The sequence below is a fragment of the Canis lupus genome, chromosome 2 (genome assembly GCF_048164855.1).
Source record: "Canis lupus baileyi chromosome 2, mCanLup2.hap1, whole genome shotgun sequence".
NCBI lineage: Eukaryota > Metazoa > Chordata > Mammalia > Carnivora > Canidae > Canis > Canis lupus.
In genome coordinates, this window is record NC_132839.1 from 62,803,074 (window position 1) to 62,819,439 (window position 16,366).

Genomic DNA, 16,366 nt, shown 5'->3' on the forward strand with positions numbered 1-16,366 from the left:
TTTGTGCTCACTTGTTAATCCACTGGCCTTCTCTACTCCCCCCAGCTCCCGCCACTCTCTCTTGAAGGCCCTACCATCTTGAGTTAGCTAGGCTCAGAATCTGAACATTTTGGACTCATTCTCACCACACTATTCTCCAACCCGTCTCTCCGTGTTTGATTCCTTAACAAGCTGTGTAACCTTTGGTAAACCACTTAACTACTCTGATTTTCAGTCTTACCACATAATAATAGACATAATAATGTATCCACCTCATAGCACTGTTATCTTAACTTGTTGCATGTGCATGGCTTAGAGCAGTGTTCACTAAGTGTTAGCTATCCCTGTTATTGTTCTCCACCAATCCTATAACACAGGGGCCTGCCCAGGGTTTAGGACTTCTCTTATAGCCTACAGAAAGGAAATCATATGAAGAGGAGCAGCTTACAGATCTATTTCAGGGACACACTAAACTGTAAGAATCTACTGAGTCAAAAAAGCATAAAAACTGAGACCCATTAAAGCTTTTAGGAGAAAAATCTTATTTTCAGCCCAAGACAGACAAATAAAATTCTCTAATGCTGTATTCTGTTTGGGGAAACATAGAAGCTTTTAAATTCTTTAAATCAATTTTCTAAGAGATTCATTAAATTCCTCACTGACTCAAAAGAAAAAGCATAAGAGAAATATTTCTAAGAAATTAAAGGTTTTTAATCCAACTAAGTGAGAAAGGCTAGGTACTATTAGAAAACACACCTCGACACTGAAGAACGTGTTGAAGACCTGCAGTCCATAGCTTCTTTGGTCCTCATCAGCGGTCACTTCATACTCTCCCTGACAGCAGAGATGAGAACAAAGAAAAATAGTAGTGGAGTTTCTTCACTGATTTCACAGTGTTTTCAATTCTCAGACATACAGAATTGGCAGGGTACCCTGAGAACCACAGAGTAGCTCTAATTGATTTGATATTGGTCAAGTATCTGCAGCTTTTCTTTGGGAAACTAGGAAAAAGCAGTTTTCTTTAAAGGGTGAATGATGTACTAGAGCAACACATTCCATGGTGCTCTCTGTTATATTACACTTGCAGCCCTTAAATGAGGCCAAATAAAATAGAATTAAATAAACAACTTGGATTGCTCATGGCAACAGAATTTTAGAAATATCCAAGAGGCATGTGGAAAACCTGAATGCAGATCACCCAGAGAAACCAGAGCTGGCGATACCAAAGCAGAAGACATCCGTACGCAGGTGTCAGGCAAAGACCATAAGAGAGGTACTACCACATAGGCCAGAAAACAGAGGAAGGGTCAAGGCAGAACTTGATCTATATCTAAACATCTACAGAGAATAAGCAAGTGAAAAAAAGATGAAAGAGAATATCAGAGGAGAGATCATAAAAGCCTGGCTAAGAGAATCTCAAGCAGAGGTGACTCGACAATGTCAATAGACATGGAGACTGAAGCACAAGGAGGCCTCAGGGAAGCACTTTGATCCTGCAGGTGCAGGCCTGAGAAGAGCAAGGAAGCTAAAAGCCAGATGGAGTTGAAGAGATTAGTGAAGAAACGAAGACTGAAGGAAGTTCATCTACTGAACTTATAAAGCCCTTTTGGGCAGGAGTCAGACCTCATACTTGATCCTTCATTCTCCACTGGTTCAGCACTAGAGCCATGGTTGTCAGGCTGATGACCCAGTCTGAGCCAGCTTCATGCTCTGTGTTCAAGGGCACTGTACTCCCCTTGACTAGTAATCAGACACCATAACTAGAACCTTCCAGCTTATGTTCTAGATGCTGGACAGCATGCACTCAACAGAAAAGCACTGGGATTTTGTGATGGTCTTTCCACATGCCAACCTAGCAGGTACAATGTCCAGTTATTCAAATACTAATCTAGTCATTGCTGTACTAGTATTTGGAGATGTGATTAAAGTCTTTATCATTTGACTTTAAGTAAAGGAGATTATTTTAGAGAATCTGGATAAGCCTGATTTAATCAGTTAAAAGATGTTAGAACCAGAGTTGAGCCTTCCTCAAAGGAATTCTGCCTGAGGACAGCAACTTCACTCCATTTTTGCAGGATTCCCTCCTGTCCTATAGATTTCAGACTCTCCTAACTAATCTCATAGTCATGTAAGCCAATTCCTTGCAATAGATCTCTTAACACATCTCTCCTATTGGTTGTTTCTTTCACTGAACACTGAACATTGGTTGCCACAGATGATTCAGTCAACAAACATTAAGCAGAAAAGAGAGCAAACAATCATTCTGGGTGCCATAAGGGAAATAGATAAGATGCTGTCTCTCCACACCAAAAACTCTGAGAACTTGCAATTACCTACCACAAGGACAGTCCAAGCAGTTAAGTGTTGTACAAATGGCATAATCAGGCATTATTTATTAGCCCACACAGCTTCCATCAAAAACAAAACAAAACACAGAACAGAACCTGTCATTGCAGTCAACTGGCAGTCACCTAAACACTAACAGGTCTCATGTCACTACCAGAAGATCCAAACCTGAAAGAGCTTTAACAATGCAATTTAGTCATTTTGAAATAAAGAACTGTGGGTCTCTAAATTCTTAAAAAATAGCAGCTTGGCAAATATGACCCACTACACTAATACATACCTACATTCTACTCTTGGAACTGACAAAGCCTGCCCCTCTACACCAGAGTTCTAGCTAAAAGCAAAAACAAAAACAAACAAGAAAAAACCAACCTCCTTTCAAAGCTTTGTCTTATTCTAGCAAAGGCACAGGAAAGGAAAGGAAAGGAAAGGAAAGGGAAGGGAAGGGAAGGGAAGGGAAGGGAAGGGAAGGGAAGGGAAGGAAAGGAAAGGAAAGGAAAGGAAAGGAAAGGAAAGGAAAGGAAAGGAAAGGAAAGGAAAGGAAAGGAAAGGAAAGGAAAGGAAGCTCTGAGGAGCTCCACAGAGGATAGGCAAGAGCCTCAAATGTTTTTCTGACTGCTCCACCAACCAGTCATTCCCCTCTGTCTCCCTCTCCTCCAGCCTCCTAATTCATCAAGACACAACAACACTGAAATTGGGCCAATTACATACTATAAAGTCAATGCATAGAAATCAGTTGCATTTCTATACACTAACAATGAGACAGAATAAAGAGAAATTAAGGAGTCAATCTCATTTACAATTGTACCCCAAACCATAAGAGAAGTAGGAATAAACCTAAACAAAGAAATAAAGCGTCTATATGTAGAAAACTATAAAACACTTATGACAGAAATTGAGGAAGACACAAAGAAATGGAAAAACATCCCATGCTCATGGATTGGAAGAACAAATATTGTTAAAATATATATGTTCCCTAGAGCAATCTATACATTCAATGCAATCCCTATCAAAATACCATTAACTTATTTCACAGAGTTGGAACAAATAATCCTAAAATTTGTATGGAACCAGAATAGATCCTGAATAGCCAGAGGAATGTTGAAAAAGAAAAACAAAACTGGTGGCATCACAATCTCAGACTTCAAGCTCTAGTACAAAGCTGTAATCATCAATACACATAGATCAATGGAACAGAATAGAGAACCCAGAAATGGACCCTCAACTCTACGGTCAACTAATCTTCAACAAAGCAGGGAAGAATATCCAATGGAAAACAGACAGTTTCTTCAATAAACGGCGTTGGGAAAATTGAACAGCCACATGCAAAAGACTTAAACTCGGCCATTTCCTCACACCTACACTAAGATAACTCAAAATAGATGAAAAACCTAAATGCGAGACAGAAATACCTCACAATCCTAGAGGAGAACACAGGTAGAAACCTTTGTGACCTTGGCCACAGCAAATTCTTGCTAGACACATCTCCAAAGGCAAGGGAATCCAGGCAAAAATGAACTATTGGGACTTTATGATGATAAAAAGCTCTTGCACAGCAAAGGAAACAGTTGACGAGACTAAAAGACAACCTATGGAATAGGAGAAAATATTTGCAAATGACATACCAGATAAAGGGCTAGTATTCAAGTTCTATAAATAACTTATCAAACTCAACACCCAAAGAACAAATAATCCAGTCAAGAAATGGGCAGAAGACCTGAACAGACATTTCTCCAAAGAAGGCCTACACACGGCCAACAGGCACATGGAAAAAAAATGTTCAACATCCCTCAGCATCAGGTAAATATAAATCAAAACCACAATGAGATACCACCTCATGCCAGTCAGAATGGCTAAAATAAACAAGGAAATGACAGATGTTGGAGAGGATGTGAAGAAAGGGGAACCCTCTTACACTGCTGGTAGGAATGCAAGCTAGTGCAGCCACTCTGGAAAGCAGTATGGAGGTTCCTCAAAAAATTGAAAATAGAACTACCCTATGACCTAGCAATTGCACTACTGAATATTTACCCCAAAGATACAAATGTAGTGATCCAAAGGGGCACCTGCACTCTAAGGTTTATAGAAGCAATGTCCACAATAGCCAAACTATGGAAAGAGCCAGATGTCCATCGACAGATGAATGGATAATGAAGATGCGGTATATATACAATGGAATATTACTCAGCCATCAAAAAGTATGAAGTCTTGCCATCTGCAATGACATGAATAGAATTAGAGGGTAATATGCTAAGCCAAATAAGTCAGAGAAAGACAATTATCATATGATCTCACTTACATGTGGAATTTAAGAAACAAACAGGATTATAGGGGAAGAGAGGAAAAAAATAAAACAAGATGAAATCAGAGAGGGAGACAAACCATAAGAGACTCTTAAATCACAGGAAACAAACTGAGGGTCCCCGAAAGGGAGGGGTGTAGGGGGATGGGGTAACTGGGTAATGTTTATTAAGGAGGGCATGTGATGTCATGAGCACTGGATATTATAAAAGACTGATGAATCACTGGCCTCTACTTCTGAATCCAATAATACATTATATGATAATTAAATTTAAGGGATCCTTGGGTGGTGCAGCGGTTTGGCGCCTGCCTTTGGCCCAGGGCGCCATCATGGAGCCTGCTTCTCCCTCTGCCTGTGTCTCAGCCTCTCTCTCTCTCTCTCTCTCTCTCATAAATAAATAAAAATTTTAAAAAATTAAATTTAAATAAAATTTAAAAATAAAAAAAGAAATTAGGCCAATTAATAACCTTATGATGGCCTCTACGAGCACCTGGGTGGCTCAGTAGGTTAAGTGTCTGCCTTCAGTTCAGGTCGTGATCTCAGGGTCCTGGGATTGGGCCCCACATCGGGCTCCCCACTCAGCAGGCAGTCTGCTTGTCCCTCTGCGTGCTCCCTCTCAGATATGCATTCTCTCTCTCTCAAATAAATAAGATCTTTAAAAAAAAAATGCCTATAACAAAAAAAATGCCTATAACAGCCTCTAAGTGTTCAAGTGAAAGAGAGATTCAATGGATGTTGCAAACTTCTATCTTGTCTTATTTTAAGAAATTGTCTTAAAAGACACCCCAACCTTCAGTAACCCCCACCCTGACCAGCCGGTAGCCGTCAACATTGAGGCAGGACCCTCCACTAGGAAAAAGATGATGCCTTGCTGAAAGGTCAGAGTACAATTAGCATTTTCCAGCAACAGAGTATTTTTTAACTAAGGTATGAACATTGCTTTTTTTAGATATAATGTTACTGTACAATTAATAGATTACAGTAGAGTGTAGAGATAACTTTTATATGCAGTGGGAAACAAAAAAATTCATGTGACTCGCCTCATTGAGATATTTGCTTCATTGCCATGGTCTGAAACTAGACCCACAATATCTCTGAGTGTGCCTGCATTGACCATATGTCAGAAGGAGGGTCATCTGCTTCTGGACTACAGCTGACCACAGGTAATTGAAACTATGGAAAGCAAAATCATGGATAAGGGGGAATATTATATAGGGATTTCCATACCAAGGAAACATGACACCAAGAAACTAGTTTATCCATTCTTACCATCATTGTCAGGGTCTACTTAACTTCAGAGACCCAAGTTTTTAGATCTAATCTGTTAATTTTCAAAAACACAAGATTGAGTAGTTCAACACTGAGATAAATTGCTTACCACTGCATCCAGGAATTCGATGCATCCCTTTAGATCATATTTTGTATCACAGAATTGCCTGAAGAGAAGTCTTCCTATGGGCTGCTTGTCACAAAGACTGCTATAATCCTTTTCTGGGTGAAGAGAGGGGATAGGAAATAAACAAATATAATCCTTACAATTCAGAAAGTGCTCTCTAGGGATCCCTGGGTGGTTCATCAGTTTAGCACCTGCCTTTGATCCAGAGTGTGATCCTGGAGTCCCAGGATCGAGTCTCACATCGGGCCCCCTGCATGGAGCCTGCTTCTCTCTCTGCCTGTGTCTCTGCCTCTCTCTCTGTGTGTGTCTCTCATGAATAAATAAATAAAATCTTAAAAAAAAAAGAAAGAAAGAAAGTGCTTTCTGAACTTTGCTGTTTTCACCTGATAAAATAAAAGTCAAAAATAGTATTTGGGTGTTTTTAAAAATACTTGTTTGTTTACTAATATAGACTGGGTTATCAGGAATTTTATTAATACCTGGACAGAGACAAAGACTGGAGAACTGATAAAGGTGTGTGAAGCATAACTGGAAATGTCCCTGCTCCCCTCCAAAAGGAATTATGCAGGGGAGCATTATTCCCCAGGGAACTGAGCAGTCAAGATCACAGCCAAGGGAGAGAGGGGCTCCATCCTTCTGCAGGATCTAGCCACCCAGTGTACTTGGCACAAACTGCACGTATATGAAATACATCCCAGGAATGTACACAAGTACATTTTTAAAAACATTTTTCCGTTTTGCTACCTTATTACACTTTTACAAGTTACAAACATTATATATGCTTAATTATTTTTAACTGCCATTGGTTTTATTTTTTTTTTTCTTTTCAATGGGGTAATAGTTTATATACCTTAACCTTACCCCAAACACTGATACTGTTTTGAGAACATGGCACTAATATTTAGTCAAAGTGTCAAGAGGAATATAAAACAAAAATGTTATCTTCAAAATAGGTTAATTTAAACATCAGCAAGGAAATCAATTGCTCTTTTAGCAGTGGCTCTGAACCTGAAATGAACACTATAAATGAAGTACTCGTAAAGTGGCTCTAAAGCCAAAGAATTAAATAAAATTCATGAAAAGTAAGCAAGCCATAACAAATTCCTCAATTACAGGTTTTATTCATGCCAAGTAATTCTAAGAATCTAAACAATACTACTTAGGTCGCTGAATTTACAAATAGAAAGGTATAGGCAATGAGATAAATATTTTGGTGGAAAGGGAGGTGGGCAGGGCGTTGGGGTGACTGGGTGGCGGGCACTGAGGGGGTCACTTGACGGGATGAGCACTGGGTGATATGCTATATGCTGGCAAATTGAACTCCCATTAAAAATAATAATAATAGGGATCCCTGGGTGGCGCAGCGGTTTGGTGCCTGCCTTTGGCCCAGGGCGCGATCCTGGAGACCCGGGATCGAATCCCATGTCGGGCTCCCGGTGCATGGAGCCTGCTTCTCCCTCTGCCTGTGTCTCTGCCTCTCTCTCTGTGTGTGTGACTATCATAAATAAATAAAAATTAAAAAAATAATAATAATAAAAATATTTTGGTTGTCAATGCACAGTCGCTTGTTTTTAACAAAAAACAGAATGGCTAAAATTCTACTACCTATTTTGTCCAATTTTACTACCACATTTTATTTTAGGGATTCTATATTTAAAAAACAAAAAACAAAAGACACAGGCAGTCAAAAGGTGATGTTTTTCAAACGTTGAGAGTTTTTAACACTTTCCTCCCAAATTCAAGAGTTCAGAAATGTTCCTTATTTTCAGCTAAGATTTGCAAATGGAGCATACAGGTCTGCCTACTTTTTCTCCCAGATTCCCAAAGAAATCATAAAAAAATTAAAACAAAAACCAAAGCCACAACAAAAAGAATGAAACCCAACATGGAAAATGAATAAAGGGTATCCATAGGAGTCAGAAATTTGAGGATTACCTGGAAGAGAGAAAGCTGCTGGGTTGGATTATTAAAGAATCACTCAGCTTAAGCCCTAGAGACAAGCTGGACTTTTGTAAGGGAGCCCTGCCCACATGCCTAGAGCCCAGCATGGGAGCCCCACCTTCATATCTAGATCATGGGAGCCCCGGCACACATCTAGATCAGGGAACTCTGCCCACACACCTAGAACAGGGGAGCCCCGCCCACCTGCCTAGAGCCTTGCTGGAGTGGGTGGGTTACCCAGTCCTGATCAGAATAACTGGTCAAGGGGCCAAAGATTTAGAGCCCTACTAAGTGCTAAACATAATTTATGGCAGCTGACTCACATCCAGAGGCACCCCAGTGACATTCCCGACAGTAAGGAAAAACAAGGTAACCTCTGAGAAAGAACAAAAGGTTAGCTACAACATGCAATGCATCAGAGACACTGTATTAACAAAGCCAGAAACTAGTACACCAATGTTTTCAAAGTTCAGGGTTCAAGGAAGGTAGAAATACTCAATTCTGTAACTATCAAACAAGAAGTCAAAAAAGGGACATTTTCCAAAATTTAAGAACTCCGAAACTTTACTTTCCATTCACCCTATATAAAAAAAAGAATTACTTGAGGAGTTCTAATAATAAGATAGGAGAGAAATTAAAAAATGAAGAAACCAAAAAGGACAAACAGTACTTCTACAGAAGCAAAGAAATGTAGAAAAAGAAATATCAAGATATTAGAAATACTATCCTTGGCAAAATGTGATCAGTACAGAATATTTTCTTTTTTATGACTCCTACCACACTTAGTCATTTCCAGATTACATGGAATATAATTATAATATGTATTACTGTACCATATTTTAATTCTTCGTGTAGTCTATGGACCAAGAGATGTGGAACATAAGTGACTGACACTACACGCAGTTCATAGTGGCTGAAGAGGGGAATCAGGGAAGCAAAATGTAGAGGCAAATGAAGTTTAAAAAACTGGAAAGGAAAAAAAAAAGACTGGGATCATATTTTCCACCAGCCTTGATATCACACCAAGGAAGTTCTCTCTACCCTAGAAGGAAGAGAGAGAAACATAGTAATGAGTATTGAGCCACCTTTTACAGTGTATCCGGTACTATTTTGAGTCCTTTCTGTGCATTATTTCATTGACTCCTCACAATAATGAGTGTACCATCTTAAGCAAAGCAGAGAGCTAGCTTTTGGGAACTGCTCAGTCCTGAGGCCACTAGGATCCTGGGGCAGCGGAGGTGAAGTGGAGGCAGTACAGGCTGGGGTAAGGGGACTAGCCAGCAGTGGAGCAGCTGGACCAGAACACAGGCAGCAGAGTGGGAAGGAAGAGGCCAATTCTCTGGTAACAAATGAATTTCAGAAGGCAACTTATTCAAATTTGGTCCAGTCTCCCTCCTCAGTGAGGACATTACAACAGGCACCACAAAAGCCCTATTCTCAAGGAACCCATTCTCTACTGAGGGGATGATGAGGAAGCTGATGTGGTCAAAAGGTAGTACCCCTCATGGAGATGAGAGCCTGTGAGTGGAATAGATGAGAGGAGCTGGGAGAAGGACAGTCCTGGACTCTGGGTGTATTGTGGGCAACAACATCTGTATGGTGGAGGCAGCACTGGGGAAACGGAAGGAGGGGCTGACTTGGTCCCATGAGCAGAAGAAGGGGCTGCAAAGCAGATGGCCAGAGTTACACCTGTGGGATGGGGAGCCCTTTGGGACACCCAGGGCTGCAGAAGTGCTCCACAGCCAGGGAGATCAGGGGAAGATGCCATGGCAGTGAGTCAGGAGGTAACAGCCTGACCAGGAAGAAAACATTGCACTCCGAGTTAATCTGGCTTATTTGGCAAAGCCAAATGTCTAAAGTTTAAATTTATTTGGGCTGTGTGTGTGGGTAGTTACAGGTATATTTCAGTTTGTTTTGCATTTTATGTTTATATCATCCCCAGATACTAAAAAATACTTGGTTATTAGAGATGGATTCCACTCAGGCTTTTCAGATTTTTTTCTTGGACTACTTTTAATTACATCCAGAACTCTTAATTAACTGCTAGATCTCAGCCCTTACTTGTAAAGGAAGCTATAAGTCTTAATTTAAGTGCAAGCAGGAAGAATTTAAGATTATTTGCACTTTTTAGGCCTATATCCTAAAGCTCGGATACTATGTAAATTTCCATCATAACTCTAATCTCCTGAGTAAATGATCACATGAGGTAAGGCACATTTTCGAAAGACCTTTAAAAACATAAACGTAAGGTAAGAGCCCCCTGGGTTTTTCCAGAAAGAAGCAGGGTGAAGTGAAAGAGCACGAGGAGGTCTGAGATGAGGTCAGGCCACTTGGCATGCACCTCACACTCCTCTGGAAAATGAGACCACTGCCCTCCACCCACAGCGCTTGAAGGGTCTCAGCACAGCATGTGACTGAGGGGCCAGATCAACAGGGGGAGTTTGATCCTGGGGACAGAGTAGTCTTACAGTGCGATGGGTAGACAACAGGGACATCCAGACTGGACAGCATTGATACAGGCACCTCATGGGAAAACCTCTAATTTTACCCAATCCAATTTTTTAATTTTTTAATTTTTTATTTTTTCAATCCAATTTTTTTTTAGATTGGCTCAGGTACAGTAGCAAAAATGATGTGTGGCTCAAAAAGACCTTAATTCTAAAATCTTCCACTTATATTTGGGTGGTGGGAACATAGGTGATGATTTATTCAGTAAAGTCCTTTTTCTTCTTTTTTTTTTTAAGATTTTTATTTATTTATTCATGAGAGACACAGAGACAGGTAGCTGACATAGGCAGAGGGAGAAGCAGGCTTCCTGCAGGGAGCCTGTTGCAGGACTCAATCCCAGGACCCTAGGATCACGACCTGAACTGAAGGCAGATGGTCAACCACTAGGCAACCCAGGCATCCCAGTTAAGTCCTTTTTCTATTTCTAAATATTTAATCACATATAGAATCTGCTCCATCTTACAGCAATTTAAAATTTTCACACTGATGATTGTGGGACCCAAGGAATTTAACAAAGATCCCCTAGCCACCAGAGAATATAAACCCTGCCTTTTGCCCGCCAAACCGTGCCAATTCTGACCAGAGTGATAGGCTAGTTCAAACAGTCACTATAGGGTAAATTGTAATTCAATTGGCCACCTGCGTGTGGACCAACAGGACTATGCAACTTTCTGTGTGTGTTATAATCTCATTGGCCACTGGCCCCTATAAAACTGCTACACCTCTTAACCTCCGGGTCCAAGTCCCTGCTGCCCTGTGTTGGGTACTTGGACCCAAGCTCGAGCTTGCAAATAAATCCTCGTGCGCTTGCATCGGTGTTGGCTCCTTGGTGGTTTCTCGGATACATGATCATAACAGAATATTAGAGAAATGACAGCAACATCACAGAACCCATAGGAAGTAATATAATCAGGGAATTTATTTATTTATTTTTAAAAGATTTTAGAGATTTGAGAGCGACAGCATGAGCTGGGGGGAGGGGTAGAGGGATATGGAAAAGCAGACTCTGCTGAGCAGGGAGCTAATCCAGGAATTTAAAAAAAAAATGTTTCTTGGGACACCTGGGTGGCTCAGCAGTTGACCATCTGCCTTCAGCTCAAGTGTGATCCCAGGTCTGGGGATTGAGTCCCACATTGGGCTCCCTGTGAGGAGCCTGCTCCTCCTTCTGCCTATGTCTCTGCCTCTCTCTGTGTGTCTTTCATGAATAAATAAATAATATTTTTTAAAATGTTTCTCTAAATCAATCTTTAAAAATCTAGCATTTATATAGTCACAAAAAACCATATCTGGCTCACAATTCTATTAATGGTTTCACTTTTCCATGCATTAGATTTTATATATTACTAAAATTCAATACTATAAATCACAGAAATGTGCCACAAAATATGATGTCTCAGAAGCAGTAGACAGCCTCCTCTGTCTTTCCATCAGAGGTCCTGGTCCTGCAGGATACAGAAGACCCAGTCTCTTCTTTTGATCCCTCAGAGACTACAAAGTGAACCATCTATTATCCCAGCCATGAATGAGCAGAAATGGGAAGAGAGAGAGAGAGGCCATGCCCCACATGGAACTCAGGACACAGGAAGGGAGAACCACACAGAAGCCTTCTGGAGCTAGAGCCCTCAGGGCACCAGAGCCCAGGTCCACTCCTAAGAGGCACTCTCCTGATGGGCAGTGTTGGAAAGGGAACCAGCTAATCAAGAGACTGGTGTTTCTAAGTGCACCAAATTCTGAGACTAGGATGAGCATGAGCCACTTATCAGAAGCTCTCTTTCTTATTTTCAAAGTGATTTTATAGCTTATGGATTCTCTAGCATCCATAAATTTAGAACCACCAAAGGATAAAAATTAGAAAAACCCAAAATATGCTTACTATCACACTAAATCAAATGCATATGTAAACTAATCAAATAAAGAGCTACATACAAAGTAGGGGGTATCTCAGTAGAAACATTCTTTTCAGTGATAAAGTCAGCTTGTACATCTGCCCTGAAGCAACTCCAGCTAAGGAGTTGCCCAGCCAACTCCAACTAAGGTCACCAATTCATTCATTCCTTTATTCAATCGCTTAATAAAACTGTGGCTGAGCATTGTTCTAGAGATGGAAACAAAGACTTTGACTTTAGGGATGAATCCAATGGCTGCTCAACTTCTCTGCAACAGCCTCTATGACTCCTGCCTGGAGCCATCTTGGTCTCCTGTTCTCTTGACCTCTCCACTCCCTATACTGCACACAGACCCATCTGACTAGTCCCCCTCAGTCTGCTTCACCTGAGCCATACCAGGATGTGAGAGTGCTTCTTCTCATCCTTCTGTCTCTAGGGAGAATTTACATTCCCAGTCATGTGACTCTGAAATATCAGGGAGACACAGATATCTCCTAGATTCACTCCTACAGCCCAGCCTCTTTTGATATCTAAACATGAATATACAGCTTCCATCCAAAACAGCTCCTCATACTGTGAACCTGATCTCAGTGGGTAGATCAGACCTGGAAGTCATCCTTAGTACCTCCACCCTTCCTACTTCCTCACATAAGTCAATCAGATTCTACATCTTAAGGATTTCTCATAGTCATTCAGTTTCATGGCCTCTGGCGAAGGCTGGGCTTTATCATCTCTTGCTCGCACAATGGCAAAAGTTTTTCATTCAGCTTTCCTGCCCCCTCTCACCACTCTAAATCACAGTCCTCACACTGAAGTCCAAGGTGCCCTTCAAAAACTGCATCCACTTATGTTATCCCTCCACTGAAAATCTGACAGCGCTGGCTTTCTAATATAAATGCTCTCACTGGCCCATGAGCCCAGCCCCCTCCTTTCCTCTCATCCAGTGCCACTCTTCTTCATCTACACTCCAGGAAGACTACCCTTTCTCAAGTCCATGGAAATTGCCATGCTCTGCCCTACCTTGGGGCCCTTGTACTTACCCAGCAGTCTGTCTCTTTTCCTTCAAAGGGCTTACTGCTGTAATTACGTTTACTTCTACAATTCTTTATTTTATAACCATCTCTGCCAAGAGGGCAGAGGTCACATCTGTTGCTTAGTCACTGTATTGGTAGTGCCATACCCCGTGCTGGGTACATGAAAGCAAATAAATGATGACATTTCAAAGTTAACTGAAGGTGTTGTACACTTTAAACTTATACAATGTTATATGTAAATGATATCTCAATAAAAATAAATTAATTTTAAAAAAAGCATGAACTGGGGGGAAAAGTTAACTAATGGGACATTTAATGTAATTCACTTTATTCTGTGCACTAAAACCTACCCCCAAAGAAACAGAAGCATACTGAGGTAATTAATATGCAAAGACATGAAAATGTTTCTTTTTTTTTGAAAATGTTTCTATAACCCTATGAATATATTAAATAGCATAAATAGTCCCCAAGTAAAGTTTATAATATCTTAATTACAATGTAAATGTCAAATAATGGAATCAACCTCCATACTAATCACTTGGTGCTATATGCAGAAAAAAATCACTATTAACACTATGGATCAAATATCAGTTGGCCCAAAGAAGCATGGCCAATAATCACATAAATAGATGCTCAACATTAGTCATTAGTGAAATGTAAATCACACTCATGAAGGTGGCTATAATGAAAATAAGTGTTGGCAAGGATGTAGAGAAACTGGAACTCTCATATATTGCTGGTGGGGATGTAAGATATGCAGCTACTTTGAAATACAGTTTGCCAGTTCCTCAAAAGGTTAAGCCTAGAGTTACCATCTGTAACAGGTTGAATAATGGCCCTCCTAAGGCATCAGGTCCTAATCCCTATAAATACAATCTTATTTGAAAAAAGGGCCTTTGCAAATATGATTAAGTCAAGGATCTTGAGATGGAAGACTGTCCTGGATTATCTGGGTGGGCCTAAATACAAACATGTGTATCCTCACAAGTGTCTAGAAATAAACCATCACCTTCAGTCAGTTGATTTTTTATAAAGGCACTAAGACAATTCAATGGTGAAAAAATAGTCTGAAATATTCAGGAATAAATGGATATCCAATGCAAGGAATGAAACTGGATCCCTACATCACACCATACCCAAAAATTAACTACAACTGGATCAAATACCTAAATGTAAGAGCTAAAACTATAAAACTCTTAGCAGAAAACATAGGTGTAAATCTTTGTGACTTTCGATTAAGCAGTGGTTTCTTAGATATGACACCAAAAGCACAGCCACAAAAGAAAAAAATAGATCAATTGGACTTCATCAAAATAAAACTTGTGTTCTTCAAAGAACATCACCAAGAAAGTAAAGGAAAACACAGAATGGGAGAAGATATTTGGAAATCAAATATCTAATAAGAGTCTAGTAACTAAAATATATAGAGAACACTTACATTTCAACAATGAAAATGCAATCCAATTGAAAAATGGACAAAGGGGATACCTGGGTGGATCAATTAAGTGTCTGACTCTTGGTCTCAGGGTCATGAGTTCAAGCCCCACATTGGGCTCCACACTGGGCACAAAGCCTACTTTTAAAAAAATGGCAAAGGATTTGAATAGATATTTCTCCAAAGAAGATACACAAATGGCTAATAAGCACATAGAAAAATGTTCAACATCATTAATCATGGGAAATACAAATCAAAACACAATGAGATAGGGGCACCTGTCTGACTCAGTCAGAGAAGCATGTGACTCTTGATCTCAAGGTTGTGAGTTGGAGCCCCACGTAGGGTGTAGAGATTTCTTAATAAATAAAAACCCACAATGAGATACCCTTTCACACCCACTCAGATGGCTGTACTAAAAACAAAATGGAAAATAAAAAGTGTCAGAGAGGACATGAAGAAACTGGAATCATATATTGCTGGTGGGAACATAAAATGGTGTAGCCACACTGGAAAACACTCTGGTAGTGCCTTACAAAATTAAATATAGAATTACCATATTATCCAGCAATTCCAGTGGAGCATATATACAGAAAAGAATTGAAAACAGGGACTCAAACATTTATACACCAATGCTCCTAACAGCATTATTCACAATAGCCAAGTGGAGAAACAACCCAAATGTCCATCAACAGATGAATGGATACACAAAATGTAGTACATACATACAAAATCTAAATTAATGCCACTGCACTTTGTATCTAAAAATGATTAAAACGAGGGGCCCCTAGGCAGCACAGTCAGTTAAGCATTGGACTCTTGGTTTCAGCTCAGGTCATGATCTCAGGGCCATGAGACTGAGCCCCATGTCTGGCTCCATGCTCAGCACAGAGTCTGCTTGTCTTCCTCTCCTTTTGTCCCTCACTGCCATGTGTGCATGCTCCCGCTCTCTCGCTTTCTCTCTAATAAATCTTTTCAAAAAATGTTTAAAATGGCAATTTTTATGTGTGCTCTACCACAAACACAAGGAAAATGCTTGTATATGAATGTTTCTAGCAGCATTATTCATAATAGACAAAAGGAAATAACTCATCTATCAACCAATGATTGGTAAATAAATATATATATCCATATCCATATGGATATATCCATATGATGAAGTGTTATTTGCCAAGAAAAAGGAATTAAGTACTTATTCATGCTACAGCATGGGTGAACCTTGAAAATACCATGTCCACTTCTAGAGAGATGATTAGTTGGGTCACAGGGAGAGAAACTTTTACTTTATTACTCTTCTGTTCCATATAGAACAATGAGTATGTATAACTCTGTAAAAGAATAACATCTAACAAATGTTATGATGCCAGACATGATCTTCAGGCTGGCACTGCTTACTCACCAATAGAATGTCTAAGCTCTCTGCACTGGCTGACAGGAGGCAGCTTCAGCATTTCCCTCCATCTTTTACTACGGCCACTTTTTTTGCCATATCCTCCTCCTAAATTTGGGGGGAAAATTATTTTTTTAATGATCAGAAAT

At 40.0% G+C, this 16,366-nt stretch overlaps 1 protein-coding gene across 12 annotated transcripts in view; it reads right to left on the bottom strand.

Annotated features, from left to right (window-relative positions):
• GRK4 (G protein-coupled receptor kinase 4) overlaps window positions 1–16,366 on the bottom strand; it is a 95,911-nt gene that overhangs the window by 56,310 nt on the left and 23,235 nt on the right. For 11 of the 12 annotated variants that reach the window (XM_072803902.1, XM_072803923.1, XM_072803894.1 and 8 more), the window contains exons 2-4: window positions 16,227–16,325; window positions 6,006–6,118; window positions 736–813 (exon numbers count right to left, since the gene is read on the bottom strand). In XM_072803902.1, the coding sequence (XP_072660003.1) occupies window positions 736–813; window positions 6,006–6,118; window positions 16,227–16,325 (290 nt within the window). The remainder of the gene's footprint in view (window positions 1–735; window positions 814–6,005; window positions 6,119–16,226; window positions 16,326–16,366) is intronic. The other variant, XM_072803860.1, reaches the window with a different exon arrangement.